Source organism: Clarias gariepinus, chromosome 18 (assembly GCF_024256425.1).
Source record: "Clarias gariepinus isolate MV-2021 ecotype Netherlands chromosome 18, CGAR_prim_01v2, whole genome shotgun sequence".
Lineage (NCBI taxonomy): Eukaryota > Metazoa > Chordata > Actinopteri > Siluriformes > Clariidae > Clarias > Clarias gariepinus.
The window spans coordinates 11,610,519-11,636,964 of record NC_071117.1 but is presented as its reverse complement, the minus strand read 5'-3'; the positions used below and the strand labels follow the sequence as shown (position 1 = coordinate 11,636,964).

Genomic DNA, 26,446 nt, shown 5'->3' with positions numbered 1-26,446 from the left:
AAATTTATCTTACAGACAGCAGAGCTGACTAAGAGTTACTATATGTCATGTTTACAGCATTTATATTAGCTAAAAAGTCACATCTTGGTAATAAAAGAAAAAAAAACACTTCACATTCATCTTAAGTTTCTGAGTTACTGTGCTAGCTAGCTAGCTAGCTAAGTAGTATGTTTTGTGTCAGCAGGGGCTAGCTGTTAGCTAGCTGTGTGAACACAGCCACAAAAAGCAGTTGTCCTTTGTTATGGTCTAGTTTTTTGAACCACAACATTAATTTGAAAAAACTAAAATAAATTTTTAAGTAGTTGCTGCCAGCAATGTGTAGCTTGCTACTGGAGCAAGCAAATACTAGCTATCCAAGCTAACATGTCTCCTGTCAAGACTGCTTAACCCCTAATTTAAACTTGTTATATTTACATCCTAGTTTGCTGAGGCTATTCATCTATTATGTTTGAACAGACTGAAAAGAGGCAAAGACGCCACCCTTCGGCGAATAAGTCACATCTTAAATAAACTTTTTTAATAAAAGGAAAAAAAAACACTTCCAATTTACTTAGCATTTTTGAGGTGATAACTGTGCTAGCTAGCTAAGTAGTATGTTTTGTGTCAGCAGGGGCTAGCTTTTAGCTAGCTACGTTAACACAGCCACAAACAGCTGTCAACTTCTGTCCTTTGTAAAGATCTAGTTTTTTGAGACGTATGTAACCACAACATGAATAAATAAATTTTAAGTAGTTGCTGCCAGCAATGGGTAGCTTGCTACTGGAGCAAGCAAATATTAGCTATTCAAGCTAACATGTCTCCTATCTTGACTGCTTTACCCCTAATTTAAACTTGTTAAATTTACATCCTAGTTTGCTGAGGCCATTCATCCAGTATGTTTAAACAGACTGAAAAGAGCGAATTAAGCGAATAAGTCTTTTTTACCAAAAGAAAACAGTGCTGAATTTAGCTTGCAAAGTTTTCAACTTTGCCTCTGACTGTGGCACTTATTGTGAAGACTCCTTCAGAAAATTTTACCATGTCAACAATTTTACACAGTCATTGATGCGTTCACGTGCCACAGTGACCACACAATGCCTAAGTTGTTACAATAGAATCTTAAATGTATTAGAAAAAGCATAATATATTCGGTAGTATTGTCATAGAAAATTAAATCAACAGCTTTTAACCAATCAGTCTTGAGAATTGAATGAAATTCTTTTTGCTGTGTAGCATATACAAGGGCCGTCAAAGTTATACTGGGAATTCTGTTGAAATTTTGAAAACATTTGAAAAATGATAGGCAACTCTTCACCTACATGCGGAATAGAAGCGTCTGCTTGTGTGAACTGTAAACACAATCATTCATCAACACCACTTGCACATCATAGAAACTCGACTGGGAGGTTTTGCCACATCCTCCATACAGTCCTGATCTTGCTCCAAGCCATTTTCACCTGTTTGGGCCATTAAAGGAGTTCCTGGGAGGCCAGCGTGTCAATTTTAAAGCAGGCAGTCTGATCATGGAATTGGTGTACTAAGAAAAATTTGTACATTGATGAAATCCAAGTACTAGTGAAACACTGGGATAAGTGCATCATTGTAGCAGGGGATTATATAGAGAACTAAACCGAGTTTTAACTATAATGTCTTCTGTTTTCCTGGTTTGACTTGTACATGTCTCAAAATTACAGTCAGTAGCAATGTTATAGGAAGTTAAGCAACACCTTTCGATCAATCAGGGTTGGAAATTTAATGTTAATACCCGGAAATTATTTACACTATTTACAATATGTAAACATGGAATAAAAACATATTACATCACTTGATTTCTTGGATTATGAAAAAAATAAAGCATGGAATCTGGAAATAATTGGTTATAATATAAACAAATTAGTTTCCTCTTTCCCGAGGCAGCAATCGGATGTGTTCCTCACTCTCTTTAGTCATTGTTAACCCTCGTCATAGCCTTTGACGCTGCGTGGCCTTTGACAATCGAGGCGTGTCCACTGTGGTAATTGTGTAATAACTTTCATTGCCGTTATTAGCTCAAAGGTTCCTCATGCCTGATGGAACGAGCAACATGACTAATTAGAGTTGACACAGGGGGCAAGCAGAGGCAGATCAACACAAGCATTTCTCTTTCCCCTTTGACACAGAGCAGGAGGAGTCGTCAGATGGTATAAAGTGGTGGTTAAGGTCCTTCTTACCTACGCAAATATCTCGATCTATGCAGGGTATTAAGCAGGTTTCGTAAACACTGTGTCAGGGTAAAGAATTAATTTGATGTGCAATATGTAAGAAGATAAAAGAAGATGGAATCCTATACTGATGAGTGCAAACATTTACATCCACTCTGTCCCTGAATAACAAAATTTCACTGCTCAAAGGAAATAAAGGAAAAGGATGAGCAAGCAGGTTATTACAGAATATTGTCATCACTTCTGGAAATGGAAACCTGCAGAAATGCAAACTTTTGGGGACGTTTCTGAATATTTGGGGTCTTTAAGCGACAACTGTCTTGGGTTTCAGATTAGTATTTTTATATGCAAGAATGAACAAAATTAATGAGGAATGAGAAAAAAACAGTTGATTAAAAAGTAGAATATAAGATCGATATGAAAGAAACGCAAAAGTGGGCATAATCTTTCTGATTAACTGATATAGGTTATTCAAATCGCACGTGTTGGTCGTGTGTAAGTGATGCATTCTGCTTCATCGTTGAAACCCGACTCTTAAATCCTTTTTGAAAATCCCTTTTTGTTGCAGCGTATGGTCTTCACTATGCTACAGAACGCTTACGGAGACGACACCCTTGACAAAAGCGATGTGCACAAGTGGATTAGATACATTAGATCGAATGAAGAAGTTGAGGCAAATGCATGGCTTGTGATGGAGACTATGTTAAGTAGTACCTTTGTGTAGAAGAGTTACTTTACCAACATGTGCAATTTTAAATGACCTACGTCAGTTAATAAAAAACGTTGTGCCCACCTTTTCACTACTTTGGGTACCGCCCTTGTAAAAAAAAGTGAACAAGGCACTAGACCTTAGCTAGCTCTGGATTCTAGGTAGCTAGTTAGTCAAAAACTTTTTCATGCCAGTTTCATTATCAAGCAAGAAAGAAGACAATTAAACAGGCATTTAACAAGAATTGATTTCGTGTCAGAATTGTAAGTTCTTCTCTTCGGCTTTTTCATTTAGTTTTTCCACGCTGCTTCTTTGATTCTTACCTTACTCATGTCAACGAAGTTATCTTAATCACTTACATTAGGTTCAGATTTCTATTCTTTTTATTTTTATTGCTTTCATACCCAACATTCTCGCTAAAAGTCAGCAAAATGTTTTTTTTTCCCTTAAATTTTTCTTTTGCATTTTTATGGTTGCCCTTAGTGGTGGACTTTTTCATTTTTTTGGCATTCAAATGGTTTTCCAGTGGGCGAGGCGAAGCAGTAACTTATTTAAATAGACGCTAAAATGGTGTGTTTGGAAAAGTAGTGAAATGGAGCAGATTGTGGTTATGAAAAACCTCAAGTGAGAGATATTTCAGCTGGACACCTGTGTAACATGAAATAGTAAAAATACAGTATGGGACCTTAAATACTGCCTCAGCAAAAAAAAAAAAACTCTTTAAAAATGGTTTAATTTTGTTTTTCTTTACTATTAATACACTAAGATACAGTAGTTTACATTTTTTTACCTTGTGATAAAAAACATCTGTGAAGCTGAACAGACTTCTTGCTGTTAATTGCATTTCATTTTCTTCATTTTATCCTGAGGGTGTGCAATGTCTTGCACTCCGTAGTAGCTTTCCTGATTAAAATACCGAGTAAATTAGATCACGGACATTTTAAACTAAGTGCAAAGAGAAAACTTGATTGCTTTAACAGTGTTTTATGCAGAGTTAAAGCAGATTATTATATATAATTTTTGCTCTGCTGTAGTCTGCAGTATAAACTGATGAGCGGTTCAATTTTTTTAGAAGGGGTTTAATTGGAAATCTGCTTTGATCTGAGACCCAGAGGAACCCAGAAAAAGGTTAGCAGGTGAAATGTTCCATTAAGAAGTACAAGTGCATGGCTTGATGATTTTCCGCCAGCATACAGAATAAATTTTTGCATTAAGATTCAGCCAGAAATGTAAAGCCTGTTACACTATGTGGGTTTATGGTGTATTTCCTTCATTATTATTATTATTATTATTATTATTATTAAAATCATTAAAATGCAAAGGCTAATTTGGCTTCGGCAGTAATAACTTTCTTTAATCTGAACCTCGTGTCTCTTTTTACATTTTGTTAATTGTTGTTTAAATTGGTCTTTATTTCTAATATTGAAATAAATATATACAGCACTGTATATACTGTGTGTGTATATATATATATATATATATATATATATATATATATATATATATATATATACATACACACACACATACATACACTAATGTATAACTGAATGAACTAATGATTTTTTTGAAGGTAATTTTTTTTTACATATATAATGGCGTTTTCTATTTAAATTTCAAAGTAGCATATCTTCTCTTCCCGTGGGGCGATTGTGATGAAAACAAAGCCTATATGTTACCACAAGCTTGGCCAAATACACCTGTGAAAATCCCATTAAAATTTATTCAGTAGTTTTTACATGATGCATGCACAAACAAACAGACAAACTGATTTTCATTTAAGAAAATTTTGTCTTGATGTGTTCTCATGTGTTCCCCCAGAATATTTTTTTTTCACAAATATTTTTTCACAGTTTTATCATATGTATGAATATATATTTTCAGCCAGTTGATTAAGGCAATGTGTTAAATGTCACGAATGCTTTCTTGTTGATATGGAAGTCAGGACAATAAGCCATTCTGGTCGAGCTCTTTGTAAGCTTGTATAATAAATGGCACTGTATTGATTTAAATAATCGATGGTTGGATGTAGTTGCATTAGTAATGATCTTGTGGTGCGCTTCTGTTTGCAGTGGAGTTCATGTACCTGGACTTGGCCTCCTTGAAGTCTGTTCGAGAGTTTGTGGAGAGATTTAAAGCCAGGGGTCTGCCTCTACACACTCTCATCAATAACGGTAGGTACTGTAGTTCTAATGGATCACTCGGCATCGTAAATAAAGAGCAGCTAAACTCCTTCAGGGAAGAAGAAGGTTATTCAAGGGTTTGGGTTTCTCCTCCCTTTAATTTTAAAAAGTAAAGTTTCCAAAGAGCCTTTTAGTATTTCTTCAGACGTACAAGTTGAAAGACTGAATGAACTTGAAAGCTCTTTTAATGGAAGTTCCTTGGAGGTTTTACCCAGAAGATCAAAGCAAAGAACCTTTAACAGTGCTGGAGCGAGAGGTTTAGTTTTACAGATTAAAAAGTTTTTTTAATATTAAAGAGTTAGAGTGTATTATCAGTGTGCTTTGCAAGATTTTGGTTTTAAATGTTTTGATGCTTGCTTGTACATCCAAGGGGTGTTCAAGTCAAACCAGGACTTTTGATTGTGCAGAACAACAGAACACCATTATTAAAGTAAAACTCACTCTATTCCTTTATATAATCCCCTGCTACTTTAATGCACTTATCCCAGTGCTTGGATACCATCAAGGTAGAAAGTTTTCTCAGTACACCAGAGCCATGATCTGACTACCTGCTTCACGTCTGAAATGCTGGCCTTCCAAGAACTCCTTTAATGAAAATGACTTGGAGCGAGTGTATGGGGGATGTAGCAATAACTCTCATCTGAGTTCCTGATCTCTTTAACTCTCTTTAACTTCATGAGAAATTTTATTTCCAGTCCTGGTTTGACTTGAACACAGATTGTATAATGTTGGAAAATTTTCTGATTTTTAGTATTAAACTAAGTGGAAGATAAACCTTCTGTTTTTAAGATTTTCTAAAAATGAACACATTAGGTGGCATTTTTTTATATTATTGTTATTTATTATATATACTTGTTTATATTATTTTATATATATTATATTACTTATATACATGGTGTTTTATATACTTACTGTTTTTAAACTATAAAGCTTAGCACGTAAAGTCAGAACTTTTCCTTACTCTTCTACCTATTATACTAAAACGATGTATAATTTGCCCCTGCATCTTTTTCTTCTTGACATTTCTTCTTTTACCTCTTCACTCTTGTCTCTGTCTTGCTAATTACGCATTAGGCTTAAGTCAAGTTGTAAACTGCAATGCAATTTAATTTGCAAAACTAAAATTTACTGCATCATAAAGTAAAAGAGACTATAATATTCCTGTATGCAAATATCGCCCATGTAGCACATCCTAATGAAAGGGAAAGGGGCGGGAAAATGGAAGCTTGAATTTTTTTTATATATATACAATATACAGTCAAAGTGAACCCTAAGGGGTAGTTTTTTTTCCGGCTTTAATGGTCTTTGTATTGAACCCATCAACAAAGGGGCATCTTTTTAGAAATGTTTTCAAGTAACAGCTCCCTTTTAGCACTCTTGAAGCCATTAACCGTCCAAAGAATCATTGCGTAACCAGTGAGTATACGTGAAATTTGATTACTTCGTGAGAGTCCATTTGTGCCTTTTTCTTTTTAAATAAAAGCAACACATCTTGGTAGTTATTATTTAACTTGGACTAAAAGATAAGATTTTCCAAACAGGTTAGAGGTGTCAACACTAACCAACTCCTAACCCTTCAGCTTAAATTTAGAACTCTTGTGGGCGTGTTTAAAAAAAAATGTGCCAAATCTTAAAAAAAAAAAATTAGCAAGGATCACAAGGAAGAACTGTCCACCCTGATCTTTCAGGAGAAATCCACCTTTTTTATTTCTTTTAATTTGAAGCGTCTGATTCAGGCCCTCTGGGCCTTAGGGGTCGTTTGTTATTAACTGGATAGCTCCTATTTAGCAGCCCTCCCCAGGGAAAGTCGCAGACGACAGGAACAGTCACACTCCGTCCTGTCTCAAACAGGGGAGAATTAATAATTCACACTCTCCCTCTCTCTCTCGTTCTCTGTCTCTGGCTTCCCGGCACACGTCCCTTCCTGCTCATACCAGCTAAAGGACAAACGCATCTGTATCACTCCATTGAGGGTCTAATGATGCGGAAAGGTCACTGCTTGACCCCCCCCAGAGCCTCATCAGCGGCAGAGAAGCGACACGGTTAGGCATTTTGACCGGTCACTGGATGCAGATTCTGTTTTTCTCGAGAATTGAACAGACACATGATGCTTCTTTGAATCTGCTCCGACGGCTCTTTGTGTAATTAAAAAGAGCGTGAAACTTCATTTTCATTTCGGGTTTTTAAGTACATCATCGGACAGAGCGCTGCCGTAATCCTGATTACCGTGCACTCAGGGGAGCCGAGCAGTAATTCTCCGAAGAGCACAATTATGATCGAGCATATGTTGTAAAGCTGGACGCTCTTTCCCACGAATAGGTTGCGCACAAAGATAATTGGGGCGGGTGGGGGTGTGGGAGCGGAGGGGATGGGCTGGGGGGGCGCGTGTGGGGGGGGGTCAGGGTGTTGAGGTAAGCTGGGAAGCAGCTTGATCTTTGCACTGAATTAAGCACTGTTTATTTTTTCATGCCACGATGTCTACTCCCTTGTGTCAAATTATCCAAATCTCAGCGTTCCTAATGGAGGTGGTTTCCAGCGAGCTGAAGCATCAAGGCAGAAAGGTTTGCGTCAAGGTGAAATGCGGCCTGCAGTGATCTTGAAACATACTCATTACGGAGTAACCGAGGGGGAAAAAATGTGAATACATTTTTTTAGAGAAAGGTGCACTTTGAGTGAAGTTACAGTTAGGTCCATAAGTATTTGGACAGTGAGGCCATTTCAATAATTATGCCTCTGTACATTGCCATGGTGGATTTTTTTTTTTTTTTTTTTGGGGGGGGGGGCACCCAAAAAATACATGGACAACCGACTGGTGAGAGGTTTGATGGCTAGGTGTGGCTGGTTTCTTATTGCAGCCGGCTGACCCTGTGCTCTGACACTAGCTGACCCTATCCATACAGTAGCTGTGATATGCGAAAAAATTATTTGACTGTGCTGTAAAGTACATGTGACAAAAAAATCAAGGGGATCAAAGATGTTGATTCCAAGTGAACTTTCAGTATGCAGTAGGAATGGAAATCACCAGTCACCACCACCCGATACGATATTATCATGATACCTAGGTAGCATTTCGATTAATATTGTGATCCTGCAGGTATCATAATTTTTTTAATATCCTGATTATAATTTCCTATTTTTTTTCCAATTTAAAAACCCTGTAACTTTAAGTAGTTGTAATTACTCGAAAGGTTTAGACCCTAGCTTTAATCACCAGCTTCACAACTGAATTGAACGTAAGGAATTAAATGTAACCCAATGTACCCACACGTTTCAAGACTAAATCATGCATGCAGTGCTTTGAGACTGTAAGACTGTGTAATGAGGGGGTTTGGAGACTAATTCACTCTCAAAGTTTGGAGAAAAACAAGGATTTTTAACACTCACAACTTTTAATTATATAATACAATAAAAATGAATTTCTGTTGCACCACTTGGATGCTCGTGCATTAGGCACAGAATTGGTTATTCCAATGCTGATCGGTCATGGCTGATCAAGCAGAAAAACAGATTCCAGTCACTGCTCGATCGACTGGTGCATCTCTAAGTGTGATATATCATTTAAAAATGGATTTTAGAGTCAACATGGCGATACATGAATCGACACACAAAAGAATCATAACTGAATATTTTTCCCCCCGTCTCTTATATCCAGTCGAGAGCAGTGCTGATGCAAGTGAAGCAGGCCATGTCATTTAATTCAACTGAATTTTAATTATACACCGCTTTTAACAGTGGTCATTGTCATAAAGCAGTTTTACAGAATTAAAAAAAAAAATGGAAATAAGTTTGAAAAATAATTAGGGCTGGGTTTTTTCCCACCTATCAGAGAGATCTCAGAAACTTCAAGCATTCAAGATTTAAGATTCGAGAACTTTATTAATCCCAGAGGGAAAATGCCCAAATCATGCCCAAAATTTCATACATTTGTAATGAGAAGGAAAACACCAAAGGGCATTGAACGCCACTGGGATGGATAAGCACAGAATGGAATACCAGATTAATTATAAGAAAGATGGAAAGAGAAGAAGAAAAGGAAGGACTCATGTTCCAATGCACATCGCATCATCAAACATGGTGGAGGCAGAGTTATGACATGGGCATGTATTGCTGCCAATGGTCTTGGGGTCACTGATGAACTTTTAAGTGTATAGACTTTTTGTTCAGATTCAGTCAAACCCGCAGGTGAGCAGCAACTAAAGGTGGCTGTGGTAAAGGCCTGGCAAATCAGCTCAAGCCGGGGGAAGCTTACCATTTGGTGATGTCCATTGGTTCCAGACTTCAGCCAATCACCGGGTGCAAAAGTATTAAAAATGAATGCTGATATTTAAGGTTGTTAGCTTGTTCAATTCCTGTTAGTCATGTGAATATGGAAGATGTGTGTAAAAAAAACTGCTGCAATTTTTAAAGGTTATAATTTAAGAATTTGGTTAAACCCCAGTCACATGTTGGGTGGTAATGTACAGATGATCGTCTTGTATACTCCTTTTAACAAGGAAAGTGAATGTAGTGTAGTGTTTAATATTCATCACAGGCCTTCTGAGTGGTGTAACATTAAAAAATCATCAAGAGATTGCCAACAGAGCGGCAGCCGCTTGCCAATTGGGTCAAAATCCTCTCGCGCCTTTCCCATTTGTATCTCAGGAGCTTTTCTCAGGATTATCAGGTCCTGAGATATGGCCAGTATGAGTTTGTTTAAGAGGAAGACCTTGTGAAAAATCTGAAAAATCAGCAGCTTTGATGACAATGTTTGGGATTAAAACTTTCTCCATAAGATATGGTACTTATCAACCAACATTTACCAAAATTTAAACTTTGTGAAACATCACCATTTGTAGCTCAGGATCCAGTCTCAGTACAGTGACGAGCAATGGTCATGTACTCTCTTTTTCCTGAAAATTTACTTTATCAAATGTACTTCAGGGAAAGTTTAAACTAGTATTGACCATCTTGTTTTAGATTTTTTGGGACAAAACCAACAGTCCGAGTGTCTTTCTCAAAGTGCAATAACATGAGAGAGCTAGTTCCACAGTCTTCCATAGGTATCTGACCTCCCTTCCTCCTTCATTTTCACAGCCACTCTAACCACGTCTAGAGCCTCTTTCGCTCCTACGGCTCAGAATCTGTACTGCAGCTGTATCATCTTATTATAGAGTCTATTATGTCAAAGCCCCCGCACACATAACGGACACAGGCTGTTTAAAAAAATAAATAATAATACATGTAAAAGAACAGAGCGCTTTTTGTTCCATGTATCCATAATGATGATCTGAGGATATACTAGATCTTCTCTCATATCTAGCTGGTGTTATGCTGGTCCCAGAAAGGACAACAGAGGACGGATTTGAGTTGCACTTTGGGCTGAACTATCTGGGCCATTTCTTGTTGACCAACTTGCTGCTCGACTTGCTGAGGGATTCTGGGAAGAGTGGGAGTTGCTCCCGCATCGTCACAGTGTCCTCAGCCACCCATTATGGAGGAAGACTTGATCTAAATGACCTGCAGGGCAGGTAAGGCAAGCGTTCATTTTTAAACCACCCTTTAAAATGCGTAATCAGGTAAAGTCACATGAAGTCGCATTTTGGGTCATTCGAGTTATGAATATGCTCAGATTTTTGGTTGAGCAAGCAATATTTTGATGTCAAGTTTATTTCTGGATTCCGGTTCCAGAGGTTTGACACTATTATGGAGGGTGCATCGCTTCATGCGCTTCCCTTTTTAGCCAATGTGTACTCATTAGACTACATGACCTCCATCCATTGTCAAGTCGAATCTTTATGCCCCCTAACAAATCCTTAGAAAGCTTATTTTTTCTGATTAGTCTCACTAACCAGTGGTTTTCTTATGGCTTTCACACAGCTGTTTAGTCACAATCTTGTGAGTTCTCATCACATTGTGTGTGTATGAAATTGCTCTTACTTTCACCAATAAACATAGCTCTGATTTTTACTGTTGATTTTTTTTTTTACCATGCGACTTCACCAAGTGTTTAAGTGATCACCATTCTTGATTTTTCCATTGATTCCATCCATGAAGTTGACCGTTCAGCACCATCCTTCCAGATTTTGATAATGTGTAGAAGGGTTCTTAACCCACTTTCAGTCATTTTGAATCTCCTTAGTTGTTTTCTTTGCTTGTTGCAGCGCAATAATTTGACCCTTCTGAAATGACGACCTTTTTTTGAAAAAAAAAAAGCATTCACCATTTTTCAGTAATGTGACAGTTATTCAGTCTGATTAACCTGCATCATTGAGTGTTCTTATAAAATCTGGGTTTAAAAATTAGTGTGAAAACCGAACAGGTAGGTCAAGCTAGAGGCATAAGCTATTCACTTTTGAGCTTTTATAATTACAGTAAATTTTCTGCACGCATGTTTTTCCTTTAAATGCGGGATTGGTGATGATTGAGCATTATATTTGTAAGAAAAAAGAAAAGAATATTTCATAAGCCAGGAAAAACAGCCTAAGAAAAAAGAAACACTACAATCAGCCAAAATAGAATCACAAACCAAACCTGAACTATTTCAAACCTCAGCCGCTATGATTTTGTCTTCGAGTGTTATATTAGCCACTTTATTTTTCTTACACCGGTCAAGACACAGCTGGCGCCAGCGGCGACCTGGCACTTCAGAATGTATCATTTCCATTTGCTTGTTCTTTCCTGGTTTTGTTTTTATTGCTTTTGGGTTCGAGAGGTTTCCTCCGTCGCTGCGGCTGCACATTGCCGATGTTCCTTGCCGCTCAAGGACGCGAGGACTATAACTCAGAACAGTTGAGGTTTATGCGCCTGTCGATTGACTGAATGTTTGCTGGTTTCACACAAGAGCCGGCTACAAACACAGTAATCAATACAGACATGGGAGAAAATGGAATACGGCAAGCGTTCCACCCTGTGTACCCGTGTGATGACTTGTCTTGTTCTGCATTAGGTGTATGAGTAGCAGCGTGAGCTCGAATTAAAGCATGAATGAGTTTCTGAGGGTGTCTGTCTATCTAAGGAAGGACGAATAAATAATTTACCTTTGTTGAGATTTAAGAGGCCAGTTCTCTACTAGCATGAAAAAAAAGTTAAATAATTGAAACTATGGCGTGTAAATGTTATAATATACTATTAATTTAGCATGACACAAATAGCCTCATGGTGTGAGGCTAAAGAATCGGAATATTGCTAAGTCTTGTAACTTTCAAACGTATCTAAAACCGTATGTAGTATATGTTTTGTAGGATATTGATAAAATTGTAATCGTGATACAGATCGAATCGGAACCTGGGTATCATGATAATACTGTATCGGTCGGTCCCTGGTTATTCCCATCCCTAAAAGTCAGTAACTTTCGATTAGTCAGAAGCGCTCAGTTTAACCAAAGACGTTTCTGCCTCTCTCTGTTTCAGGTCGTGTTACTGTTCCCATGGTGCGTACTCTCAGAGTAAACTGGCCCTGGTGCTTTTCACCTACCACCTTCACAAGCAGCTGTCGACCCGAGGTGATTCAGTGACTGCAAACGCTGTTGACCCTGGCATGGTGGACACGGACTTGTACCAGAACCTGTGCTCGCTTGCTCATCTGCTCCAAAAACCTGTGGCCAAACTGCTCTTCAGGGTGAGATTTTCCAGCTTAGCTTAGTGAAAACAAAAGCATACTTTGTACTATTCTTGTTAAGGTATAATTTGAAAAGGTCAAACAGCAGTTTTGCCATTTGATAACCACAATCGTTCTTTACTTATTCAACTTATCAATCTTTATGCATTATTTGTAGAATCCTTTGCCGTTTTAACATCAGATTACGCTAATATTGGTATTGAAATTTACACATAAGCAGTCTTTGCCTCCCCAGTAAAATCGAAATGAGCCAATTGTCCTGTTTTACATTGTAAACTGAAATGAGTAAATTAAAAATCCACAGCTGTGTTTTCTTTCCCTTTACGATGCATTATTGTAATGTATTGCCTAATAAACACCTGAGATTTTATAATAAACAGTTCCAGATGTAGAAAAATTTCAACAGTTACTCCACCAATACTCTCCTTCAGCCTGAAGCTAATTTTCCTGGATAATTTCTGAATGAGTAATATTATATTGGTTTAACAGATATTTTAGTTCAGACCTTTTTTTTTGTAATTTAGGGACTATTTTAATAGCATCATGTACTTTGCAAAAAATTCAGCCAAACGTCCAGGTGCCTCTGCCATGAGGTTAAGCCAAATCAACCTAGAAATTCAACGTGTCAACCTGCCAAAATCAACCTGTGCAAATCAACCTAGAGATTTACTGCAGGGCTAAAATAAATGTTTTTCAAGAAGCATGTCAAACTCTGGATTGGAATTGGATTGGATCTTAATTAAAGAGAAGACCTGGGTGCATGAGGTGCAAGGACCTAATATTAAGTGTTCTGCATACCAGGTCGATGTAAAATCCCTCTAGAAGAGACTTGGTGTTGTCTTTTTTAAATATTGTGAGCTAGCAGTAATTTTGAAAGCATTGTAATTTTTTTTAAACAAATAATAACCTTATATACTCCTTTTAAAAATATAAACATAAAAACTACTAAATATAATTCAATTATTTAGTTTTAAGGTTCTATGTAGCACGTTGAAGTGTGCTTCGTTATCAGGGAATTTTTTCACATAGACCCCCTTTTAGAAATTAAGAACTCGTAACCATCCATAGAACTTATGAAGTGTATTTTTTATCTCATATACACTGATCAGCCACAACATAAACAGCCCCGGCAGGTGAATTAAATAACTTTGATTATCAATTATACGTCACTAAACTAGGGACAGGATCATGCGCGACCACCTATGCCTGTGGGGACCAAAGGCCAAGCCCGTCCGGTCCAATCCCACAGAAGTTGCTGAAAAAAATTAGAAAGGTATCAGACCAAACAGTGCATCATAGCTTGCTGTGTATGGGGCTTATCAGGCAAATACTTTAATGTTGATCCAGCCTCCAAATTCACCAGATCTTAATAAGATCGAGCATCCTAATCCTAATCCATGGAGGATCCACCCAAAAGGATCCATTGCTAACATCCCGGTGCCAGACACCAGAGCTCTTGTGGAGTCATGCCTCTAAGGGTCAGAGCTGAAACGATGGCACATGGAAAGCCTACAAAATCTCATCTCATCGTCTATACTGCTTTATCCTGCAAACAGGATCTCATGGAAAACCTATGGCATGAGGCAGAGTACACCCTAGACATGGTGCCAATCCATTGCAGGGCACATACACGTAATCAGTTACACACTACAGGTAATTTGGGAACACCAATAAGCTTAATCTATAGGTCTTTGGACTGTGGGAGGAAACCGGAGTACCTGGAGGAAACCCACCAAGCACAGGGCACACAGAGGAACATGCACACAGAGGCAGGAATCAAACCTGACTGGGAATCAAACCCTAACTCTGGAGGTGCAAGGTGACAGTGCTAACCACTAAGCCACCGTGCAGCCATTGCCTACAAAATATTGGGCTGATCGGTGTATTTATCGACAGAGAGAGAGATACAGCTGCATGTGGTATTAGTTTTTTTTTCATTTACTTGGTGGGTGATAAATAATTTTATTGTGTGCGGCCATAAATAGAATGTGCTGTTGTAACATGAGATTGAATTAATACGATGATTGCAGCATGTTGTAGTATCAAATGATTCTCTATAGCTTGGGATGTGACTTTTGTTCTGTTCACTTCCTGTCTTTTTATTGGTGCATTTGTTTTCATTGGTGTCAACAAGACCAGCTGGTCCCTAGGAACTTATCTTGAAAATCAGTTGAATGTCTTCAACTGTGTCTTGAAGTGAAGGATAATTGGATTTATAATATGTGTGCACATTAAGTCAAGATACGTGTGTGTATGTGTACGTGTGTAGGTGGGCGTTAATCATAGGTGACGGCTTCACCTTTGAGTGATTCAGTAAAATGAGTAATTTTCTGTATTGTTGTTTTTGAAGTGCTTGCAAATCAGTTGACGCTGTGAATATTAGTAGTTTTTTTTTTTCAGGCGTATTATGAAGCGTGATTTTATAATAGGTAACACAAAGGTGATTATGCCGACATGAAAGGAGCCTTCAGAGTAGCTAATAAGCCGCCAGCCATTCTAGTGGCCTTCAGATTAAAAGAAAAAAAAAAAGAATAAGTCATGCTTATCTTTCTCATCTGAATTTAATTTCCGTGAAACTCCTGCTCTTGTCGAGATGATGAGCACCGATATTGGTTTATTGGGATGTTCATTGCCATGGTGATTTTTCCTTTCACACTCTTGGCATATGTGAAGAAGAAGGCTTCACAGCTTTCATGGTGGTCTTTTCTGAGCTTTATATGTCCGAATAACACAAGGCACTTTCATACACAATTCGTGCTACAAAGCCGCTAAGACGACCTCTTAAACATTTTGCCTGGTAATTTACACTGAACCCACTAATTCTGGTTAAGCCACCTTAATGTGTATTTATAACGAGTATGCCAGAGGTTAAGCTCACAGAGGTGTGAGATTTTAAAACAAGGTCCAAAACAGGGTTTAGTTTGACATATAAGTTTTATGTTGCCAATTTTGTACATATTATTCCTTCAAGAGCAGTAACAGTGGGTGAACTGAGTGCTGAGGTGCTAGCCATGCACATTTACATCGCTCACCTCACACAGCGCTCTGCTTGGAGGGTACGGAGCTCTCAGACCCTGCTTTCTCCCCAACTAACTGCTCTTTCTAGTTGGTAAGATGCCTAATAAAGTGAAAAATACGTGCTAGGTTTAAGACCCACCTTGCTGTAGGATAAAATTTCACAGCAAGTCAATATATAACCAATCACAGACAAGATCATAGGACAGAAAGCGGGATTTGTGTGAGGAAGATTATTTTATCTGTTATATACTATATCTGTATAACTTCTAAATGCTAAAATAAGCCCAGTGCTGCCAGTTGTATTTAAATATTTTAATGGCATCAAAAAAGACTGACAATTCTTCAGTTCCCTGCAGCAGGCCCAATCTGTGGGTTAGTGGCTAACTACTTACTGTTTGTGAAACCCCCGACAGCATTTCACATACACAACACGTCTCAAAATGTCAGACGCCCGTTATGAGAGGGAGGCTCTCCCTTTTTTTTTTTTTTTTTTTTACACAGATCTCATTTTGTCACTTTCATTACCTCTGCTCCTGGTTAAAAGGAGCAATAACAAAACAGTTAGACTAAAGTTACAGTTCTCCTGCCCTTAACAGGATATGTGAAAGAAGAAATTGTGTGAATATTACCAAACCTCCAGATTTACAAAGTCTGGAGTGTAAATGATGAAAGTTGAAAATGATGACTGTTTCAGTGGAGGAGGTATGTTATCTGTGACCCATTAAAGGAGGTGTGGCCTATGTGACTTATTGAAGGTGTGGCCTATGGTGCCTTTTGAAGTAGGCATGGCTTATGTGACTTATTAAAACAAGTGTGGTGTATCTGTCTTAATGGAGAGGCTGTGGCCTATGTGACTTTTAAAGAAGATGTAGCCTATGAGACTTATTCCAGAAGGTGTGGCCTACTTGACTTACCGAAGAAGGTGTGGCCTATGCGACTCATTGAAGAAGGTGTGGCCTATGTGACTTAATAAAAAAAGGTGTGGCCTATGTGACTTAATGAAAAAGGTGTGGCCTATGTGACTTCATAAAAAAAGGTGTGGCCTATGTAACTTATTGAAGAAAGTGTGGCCTATGTGACTTAATGAAAAAGGTGTGGCCTATATGACTTATTGCAGAAGATGTGGCCAATATGACTTATTGAAGAGAGTGTGGCCTATATGACTTATTGCAGAAAGTGTGGCCTATGTGACTTATTGCAGAAGGTGTGGCCTATATGACTTATTGAAGAGAGTGTGCCCTATGTGACTTATTGCAGAAGGTGTGGCCTATATGACTTATTGAAGAGAGTGTGCCCTATGTGACTTAATGAAAAAGGTGTGGCCTATGTGACTTATTGCAGAAGGTGTGGCCTATGTGACTTACTGAAGAAAGTGTAGCCTATGAGATTTCTCGAAGAAGATGTGGCCTATGAGATTTCTAGTTTTATTTTTTCTGAGATTTATAGCTTTAATTACACTTGGTTACATTCTTCTTGATTTTTTTCTAAATAAATAAATGTGACATGTGAGTATTGAAAGATCAGTTAGACCTAAGCATTATTCCAGTGCTGATATAATTCTGCTCTTGTACCTAATTGCAAACTACAAATATTTTATTAACTCAAATCCGTCCCAGTTTGTTTATTGGTATACATTTTTTAATCTGTTTATTCATTTCTGGCTTTTCAAACACATGTCATGCTACACTGGCAGGTAGGCACCTTAAAAAGCTCCCGGCAGCACGGTCATGAATAATGGATGGGAGCATCAGGGATCATTTCACGACTGGATAGACAAAGAAATTAGGGACGTGCATCAGGAAATTATTTTGAAAGGCATTGTCGGGGGAAGGGTGTGTGTGTGTGTGTGGGGGGGGGGGGGGTGTTCTGACAGATTATCCAGATGTTAAGACAATAAAACATAGACACAGCACTTTTAATGAGAAGCTCTGAGGTCTGACTAGTTTTGTGAAATATTTGATATTTCTTGAATGAGATTGCAAACTTTTATTTTTAGCCCTGTCTCAGTCACTGAAAGCCTTTTCTGGCACAAACATGGAAAGGGGAAGAAAGTGAGAGAGAAAGAGAGAATGAGAGCATGGTGTTTCTTGCGTTTATATAATATAATTGAGTCATTTCAGTTATTATTAAGTTAGCTATGAATTTTATGTGAACTTCAATAAATTATTGCAACCAAGCAGCCAGGTTCGGACATTTGGTTAAATTCTGACCACTGAGAGCGAAAATGGGAAAACCTATTGTACGGTGCAAATTCACGCTGACCTTGTGTGCTGAGTATTGCATTGCAGCCGGACATTGACTTAACCAGATGATCCTTTTACTTGGGACGAGTACCCTTCCCAAAATTTGATGTCTGGATCAGAGAAAAACCACACTGAAATTTGTGTTCTTAAAATCCTAAGCATTATTTCCTTTCACTTAGTAGTGGCTACCACAGTGGACTCCCACCTCAAGTGCCAGGGTTCGATTCCCCCCCTCGGGTTTGTATGGTTTCCTCCAGGTACTTCGGTTTCCTCCCACTGTCCGAAGACATGCAGATTAGGCTAATGGAAATTGACGTTTCCAAATTGCCTTAAGTGTGTGTAAGCAAATGTGTGCTTGCGATGGATTGGCACCCCATCCATCCCTGAGTCCCCTGAGATAGACTCCAGACCTCCCACAAACTTGAAAAAAAAGAATAAGCCGTATAGAGAATAAGTGAACAGTGTTTGTCTCTCTGTCTTTTTCCTTTTAATTTTCTTTCTCTATGTCTCAAACTGTCTCCCTGTGCTGAGTTTGGGGAGTATTCTTGGAGAGCTTGCCAATTTTCCGCAAAATTATCTCTCTGTACTTGCACTATTTTTAGCACAGTGTTAGAATGAGAGAGAGCAAGCAGGACATCCTGGCCTCTGAGGCCAGCGGGGAGATGAGATGCCGTCTCTCCGGCATGACTTCAGGTGTGTGCCAGAGGACAGAGCAGAGGTGAAGGACATGCTGTTAGCAGTTGGGGAGCACGATGAGCACCCAAATTAATAAAGCAATGACAAAGCAAGGGGTGGGCAATAATATAGCAAGGGATGGACAAAGTTACCCATCTGTCCACCCCTGTGACACGAGTAGTGATCTTGAGCCTGACCCATTTTATTAAAGACAAGCTGATTATGAAGGAGCTGGCCTGCTTTGGGAACTCCCATGGAACTATTATTTGCTCAGGGGTAACTAATGTTATGAAACAGGTTCTGTCTTTCGCAGACACATTTTGGATTTGCTTTTAAACAATCAGGAAAAGAACCTAAACGAAAAAAATTCATTTTAAGTAAAAGGACAGGGACAGCAGCTACACCAGCTACCACGGAGCAAGCGAGGTTGTTTGAGTGTTGGGACATCGTGTATTAAAAGATGAAGCTGTGCATCCAGGGAGCTTCAGCGGGCGACTTGGACAGGCTACAACAACAGCAGCAGCGGGAGAACACCAGAGTCAGAGCTGAAAGAGGTCAATGAAGAACACAACACAACAGCTGAAACAAAAACCGCACCGAATGCCAACATGAACATTGCTAACACTGGAAAACGTCTGCCCCTTCAATGACCTTGTCCCTAATGTCTGCACTGAAGACGGATAACAATGACGGGAAAACACAACTGGTGACACAACTAGAAACCAAAAAAAACGAAAGCCTGTAAATAGTGAAAATACAATAACCGATGCATTGCATGAAACATGTGAATAGTTTTTCTCCGGTTACCTGCAGATTAGGCTAATTGGTGTTTCCAAATGCCGAGTGAGAGAGTGAGTGAGTGAGTGAGTGAGTGAGTGAGTGAGTGAGTGCGTGAGTGAGTGAGTGAGTGAGTGAGTGAGTGAGTGAGTGAGTGAGTGCGTGAGTGCGTGAGTGAGTGAGTGAGTGAGTGAGTGAGTGAGTGAGTGAGTGCGTGAGGGAGCGAGCGAGCGAGCGAGTGCGTGAGTGAGTGCGTGAGTGAGTGAGTGAGTGAGTGAGTGAGTGAGTGAGTGCGTGAGTGAGTGCGTGAGTGAGTGCGTGAGTGAGTGCGTGAGTGAGTGCGTGAGTGAGTGCGTGCGTGAGTGAGTGCGTGAGTGAGTGAGTGAGTGAGTGAGTGAGTGAGTGAGTGAGTGAGTGCGTGAGTGAGTGCGTGAGTGAGTGAGTGAGTGAGTGAGTGAGTGAGTGAGTGCGTGAGTGAGTGAGTGAGTGAGTGAGTGAGTGAGTGAGTGCGTGAGTGAGTGAGTGAGTGAGTGAGTGAGTGAGTGAGTGAGCGAGCGAGCGAGCGAGCGATTAAAAAGTCAAGAGTCTCTCTTTGTGCATTCCTCCCTCTGTCTTTCTCCTTCCCTTTCTTTGGTTCTGTGTCAATATTTATTCATCTGCTTCTCTCACAGACTTTCTTCATGACTGTCTCTCTCTGTATCCCTCAATTTCTTTCTTTCTGCCTCTCTGTCCGTCTTACTTTCTCTCACATTATTTTACAATTTCTCTCTCTCTTTTCTTTCAGAATTTCTTTCAATACCCCTCTCTTCATCTCTCTCTTCCTTGCAGTTTCTCTCCTCTCTCTCTCTCTCTCTTTACCTCTCTCAGGTTCTCTTACTATCTCCCGCTCTCTTCATTGGAATGAAGTCACTAGTATACGACCCTAATAAACGTTATCTCAGAGGTATCACGTCTGGCCAGTATTCGGGAGGGAAAACAGCAGGGAAATGTCTTTGCGCTGTAAATAAGGTGCATCCATGCTGGACTTTAAAGTGGAGTATTGACTTAAGCAACAGAGTCTTTTTAGCAATGAGTCCTTTCGAGGTATGAGGCAGCTGCGTGTGTGTGTGTGGTGACCGCCACCCCAGAAGAGGCTTTTCTTTTTCTTTTGTTTGCTATATTGATTCCACTTGGCCAAGTGAAAGTTTGTGTAAAGGCTCACTGACCCTAATCCAAATTCCCTCAAATAGGGAAGTGGAAGGCAGGAGAGAGGAAATTGCTCTTCTGCAGTCGGTCAGCTCCAGGACTGGCTTTTTTAAAGCACACACCGTGCCACCGGCGCTCCACAACACTGAGCTGCTTCTGTAATTGAGCCGTCTGTGTGCAGGAACTCACTGGCCTCCTGCATCGCAATCTGACCGGGTCTGGGCTGAAACTTGAGAGGGAACTTACTCTATGTAAACAGGACAAAGAAGTATTTTAAATATTGTGTTGTGTAAAATTGTGTTGGGTTAAAAATCTGAAATATTTTAACATTTGTGTTTAAAGTCAGCAACATGAGTTCTCACTTAAATAGTCGCTTCCTTAACTACAATGTACAAATTCTCAAAGTCATTTCTTAAGTTAATTTTTTTTTAAAAGAGCAGACACTGACACTGGAGACTCTTTTCAAAAATTATAAGAGGTTTTCAAGTCAAACTAGGACTTTTGATAGAAACTTTCGATTATTTATTTCTCTATATAATCCCCAGCTACACTAATGCACTTGTCGCAGTATTTCACTAGTGCTTGGATACCAACAAGAAGGGTTTCTCAGTATATCAGAGCCATGATCAGACTGAAACGCTGGCCTCCCAGGAACTCCTTTAATGCCTCAAACATGTGGAAATGGCTTGGAGCGAGGGCAAGAACATATATTGGATGTACGAGTTCCTGTAATGTGCAAGTGGTGCTGGTCAATGATTGTGTGTACAGTTCCCGCAGACACATGCGTCTCTTCCGCAAGTTGGCAACAACTTATCTGTCCATTTTCTGAGGATCAGGTGTTCCACTCGCTGCAGGTTTACTTTAATGACTTTGGTAGGCTCTTAGCCACCTTGGCCGGGTTGCTTTCCGACTTTTTAGTAACAAGCTGTGTATTTTTTATTTAGTTAACTTCAAGCAAGAGAAAAAAATTACAGGCTGGTGAAAGTGAAGTAAAATAAATGTTCTGCAACATAAATATAGTGTTGCTTACTATAACACTGAGACAGTTTACATTACGACATTAATTTAGTGTGGTTAGGGCTGTCTAGTTTTGTCTAGGCTAGTTAGTTGGGTTTTAATCCTTAATTAATAGAAGTAAAAATAGTAACACCCCAGCTGTATTACTTTAGATTAGGGCTTTTGAATGTTTTTTTTAAACTGGTCTTTTTCTGAAGCAGAAAAAAAATTGGTGCACAAGGTTTCATTTATTTGGGGTTTTCTGAAATCGGCATAAAATGAAAGAATTATCTAAATTCACCAAAATCACCTTTACTGCAATTCAGGATCAAACAAGACAAAGACCTGCCATGAACTGGAAACTGCTTTGTGTCAGTAAAGTGAAGTTTTACTGCACCATGAACTGAAAGGCTGCCATCCAAAAAAGAAGCCCTCCAAAATAAATACCTTTTATTATATTATATACCTTCTATTATATACCTTCTATTATATTTCTCCAAAATAAGTACCTTCAAGTTTAAGGAAAGTTGCATCTGACCACAGAAAAAAAAATGAAAATGTGATCTTTCTGTAGGAAAAGTTTGACCAGAGGTATGTTTGGATAAATAAAAGATGAAATGAAAAACCAAGAACTTGTGTACTAAACTGTTAAGCATGGTGGTGGTACATTATGCCTTGTGGCTGTTTTGCTGCCAAAAAGAAGGAGGACTACCTTGGAATTTTCGAAAAAGGGATTTTTCCAACAGACCAGTGACCCCTAACTCACATCTGACTTGGTTATGGAACGGATAAAGCAGGCGAACTTTACGCATGTAATGTGTCTTGAATGTGTGGTCAGGTTTATGTTAAGAAAACACAAATGTAAATAAACACAATCAATTTTATCCAAAAAAAGTGGTCAAATATCCAACCAGAATTCTTTCACAAGTTTGTTGATGCCATCAAAAGCGTCTGCTAAAGTTGAAACTTTGGTTGAAAGGGTCATTCAGCAAAAAATGAGGTGTGCTAAAGGCATATTTTTAATCTTGTGCTGATTTCAGAAAACCTAAATAAATAAATTCAAACTAGGAATCACCAGGGACCAGTCGATACGATCTTTATCACAACTCATGGGTGCTGATTAAATTTGTATTGCCATTCTGTAAGTATCATGATTTTATAAATTCTCTCTCTATATATATATATTTTTTTTTAAATAATTTTGTCAGATTTTGTTACAATTTTAAACAACTTATGATTTAAAAACAATTTGTTCCCACTGCATTATGCTGTGCTGTGATTATGGAGAAACAGCAACATTTTACCACCTCAAACGCAAATATATAAAAAAAATTATCAATTAATAATTTTATCAATTCATCAATTAAATTATGTATTATTATTCTTTTATGTGTGGCAAAATGATACGTACCTGAATTCTAAAATCATTACCAGTTCAAATAATTTCTTGTAAGCCTAAATATGACACAAACTTCATGTTCAAGACGAGTGTGTGTACTTCTGATTGCAATTGTACTAAATCACTTGGCGCGATTTTGTTTTGTAAGGGTTTGCATTTTCTTTATTGATGGTTATTGTATATTATTCTATACAATTAGGTATAGCACGCATAATGACAGGAATGCCTTTAAGGAAGCACTTTACCCTCAAATCTATCAGCCAAATTGTCTCACCAAAGTAACCAAGTCATTTTGCTGTTAGAATACAAATAAGCAGCACTTTAAAAGCACTTTACAGCGTTTTAATGGCTTGTGTAGTCCACCATTATGTTCAGGAAAACACAGATTTTTCTTCCTTAATCGGATTTCATCTTCATTTTTATATTTGAAGAATGCGTACATCTGTGATGTTATTTTCAAAGAAACCGTCCGGTTAAGACGTAATCTTCATGTTTTTTATTCTCCTGTGTTTCACTCGTACAGACCCCGGCCGAAGGAGCGTCCACGGCCGTTTACGCAGCCGCCGCGTCGGAGCTGGAAGGGCTCAGCGGCCTGTACCTGTACAACGGTGAAACGAAGATCTCCTCTGCGAGCTCGTACGACAAGCAGCTGCAGGACAAGCTGTGGACCAAGAGCTGTGCGCTGGTGGGTCTTCAAAAAGCCTGAAGAACCTGAGGAACATCTGAACATGGGTCACGATTACAGAGACAAAGGTTCCCCTCGCAGGCATTTTCATTTTGCACCTGGTATACCGTGTAATAGTGGAAGGAGTTGGTACTTCTTTCCTCATAGCAATCACCAGAGATTGATTCTTCTGTCCGGGGGGTAATTATTACTCCAAAAGGACAGAAGGTATGCCATTTCCAAAACCCGATGTCGTGATTCTGCACTATGAGAACGTATATAATGTTAATGCTGAGAACCTGAATCAATGCAATAACAACAAGTTCTACTGATTTGCCAAGCTGTGGCTTTGAAATTACTTTTAAAACATAATCAATTGACTTGACCGGTGGTCATGTACGGTTTTAAAAAAAACAACAACAACCAAACAGTTTAAAATGGATGACGCTTTGCCTCTCTGTTTTCATTTCCTCCTGCTTCCAGAGGGGAAAAAAAAAATCTCTCAGCTTGTGCCGTCTTTGGTGGATTCCCCTGTTCCTGAGTGGTCCTTTTCTCTTTGCTAAATCAAACATGCTCTAACACTTAATGATGGAAACCAGCCGAGTGGCGATTGAAAACATCGCCGACGCACAGCCGGAAGGCTACCGCGGGAGAAATGGTGATTTGTTAAAGCTTTGTTTTTTTTGTTTTTTTTCCTCCTTTTTCTCACCCTGAAATTCGGTGTAGTGTCTCAGCTTTCCTTAGCGCGGGTACCTCGGCTTGGCCTACTTACTCTTTGTTGTCTGTTTATTTTTAATGATCATGATTATTTTGTCTATCTTTGGTGACTGTGATGTATTAGACAAATGTGATTGTAGTGTCTGAACAATCTATAAACATCTTTAGTGTTTTATTTCTTTTTTTTCCCCTTCACCGTTTAGTCCTCTTATCAGAAACCTGGATGAAAGGGTTTGAATTTTATAAAGGGTGAAAACAGTGTTCAGATTTTTCCGATGCTAGACGTAAACACTCAAAACGTGTCCTGATGAATACTTTGAATCCAGCTAGCCAAGGTCTCATTGTGAATTCACAGCACTTGATTAATTATTTTGAATAAATGAAAGACAAGTCAAGCAAGTGGAAACGAATAGAAAAAAAAAGACTCCTAGTTTTCTAACTCCCTTGTGTAAAATATGACTGACTGAAATGTTTGAACTCAGAAAACTTCACTTGTATCCATGTCAAATGTTACTGTGTTAAGTGTACGTGTCTGTATTTATCTGTGAGTTGAACCAAACGTGTGCTCAGAATGCTATAACAGTATTTCGTTGTTCACGTAAACTCTATCCCAAATTTCTTTTCTCGATTTTAACCAGAGGTGGGCAAAGTACACGAATCCTGTACGTGAGTAAAAGTGGCGATACCGTGGGACAAATGTTAATCAAGTAACAGTAAAAGTTCTCTATTTACACGTTTACTTGAGTAAAAGTACGTAAGTTCATCGTCTTTAAATTTACGTATAAAAAATACTTTCAAATCTCTCTCTCTTTGTCTCTGCTTCTGATTTCAAACACTTGTTACATTATTACGCGTCTTTATGAAGAGATAAGTCGTGCAATTATGCAAAATACACCGTGTCGCCACATAACGCAGCGGCATGCAAGAAATGTAGTAAAGTAGAAGTACAGATTTTTGCTGTACTTCTGAGCGGAAAAAAAAGATCCTCTGATAAAACTAGTTTTTATTAAAGTGAAGTACAAATACCTTAAAATATTTTCTTCACTATAGTAAGGAACTAGGTGTACTCCGTTACCTCTGGTTTTGACCAATCAAGAGATTTGATCCTAACTTATCGTACTGTATGATCCGTGCTGGCTAATCAGGCTGAGCCATTTGTCTTTCATGGCAACTGCAAGGGTAATTACAGCTGTAATTGCAGCCCTAGCATGATTGCTTCCTTGCTCGGCTACCAGACAGTTTAATTAGACGGCGATAAGAAGGTAAGGAATAAATCCGTAACAATATTTAGGACTGATCAGAAACGCCGCTCAGAAGAAGATAATTGCACGCACACTCTCGAATATTATTAAAGGCAACCACCTCTCACTGTGAACCACGCCGTCGCGGTTTGATCGTCATCCTCAATCTCTGAACACTCGTCACGAGTGGAGCTTTCTGTCGAGTGATGTGGAAGTGTCATCCTGTCTTAAACTAAAGGGAGGGGAGGAGAAGAAGAAGAAAATGCATATCCTTTGATTGAAATTTTAAAAAGAATCCTTGAAATCAATGTTACTTCAGCTGTCATGTCTTTATTTGATGTGTGAGGCTGGTGGGTGGGGAATTCAAACATTTTTGAGGAATGACAAAAGATCCTATCTCTAACGGTTCATGAGAAAAAGTTTTTTTTTGTTTTTTTTTTTGCTTGGTGTACATCACCCATATGTTCTTTTGCTGAGTGATGTCACGTGACCTGGGGGGAAAGAAAACGCAATATGTCTGCTGTCTCAGAGAAAGAAAGAGAGAGAGAGAGTCTGGGTGTGTGTTTGGCTCTTCACTGTAGGAGTACTTGACTCATCAAAGGCTGGTGGGTCACGTTTTCCCTAAGCAGCGTGGGCGAGTCAAAGAGATCCGTTTGAAGTCCTGACATGAGGCGCCCTCCTCTTCTACCAAACATACTGTAGCTGAGCTGAATTTAAAGAAACACTCAAGTACTGACGCACCAGTGCTCAACTCATGCTGCGCTCTGAATTAAGTTAATCTGGGAACCCTTTCTTCGAACATGCAGTGCATTTCTGTTTTGTCCTACTGCTGCGGGTGGAAATAAGATTAAAGGTTAAATAAG

The 26,446-nt window shown here is 38.9% G+C and overlaps 1 protein-coding gene across 1 annotated transcript in view; it reads left to right on the top strand.

The window, feature by feature from the left end:
* dhrsx (dehydrogenase/reductase (SDR family) X-linked) overlaps nucleotides 1-25,896 on the top strand; it is a 47,128-nt gene extending 21,232 nt beyond the window's left edge. The window contains exons 4-7 of the mRNA XM_053477751.1: nucleotides 4,962-5,063; nucleotides 10,372-10,579; nucleotides 12,461-12,668; nucleotides 23,485-25,896. Coding sequence (XP_053333726.1) covers nucleotides 4,962-5,063; nucleotides 10,372-10,579; nucleotides 12,461-12,668; nucleotides 23,485-23,667 — 701 coding nt within the window. The 3' untranslated portion in view covers nucleotides 23,668-25,896. The remainder of the gene's footprint in view (nucleotides 1-4,961; nucleotides 5,064-10,371; nucleotides 10,580-12,460; nucleotides 12,669-23,484) is intronic.
* Nucleotides 25,897-26,446: the final 550 nt, after the last annotated feature.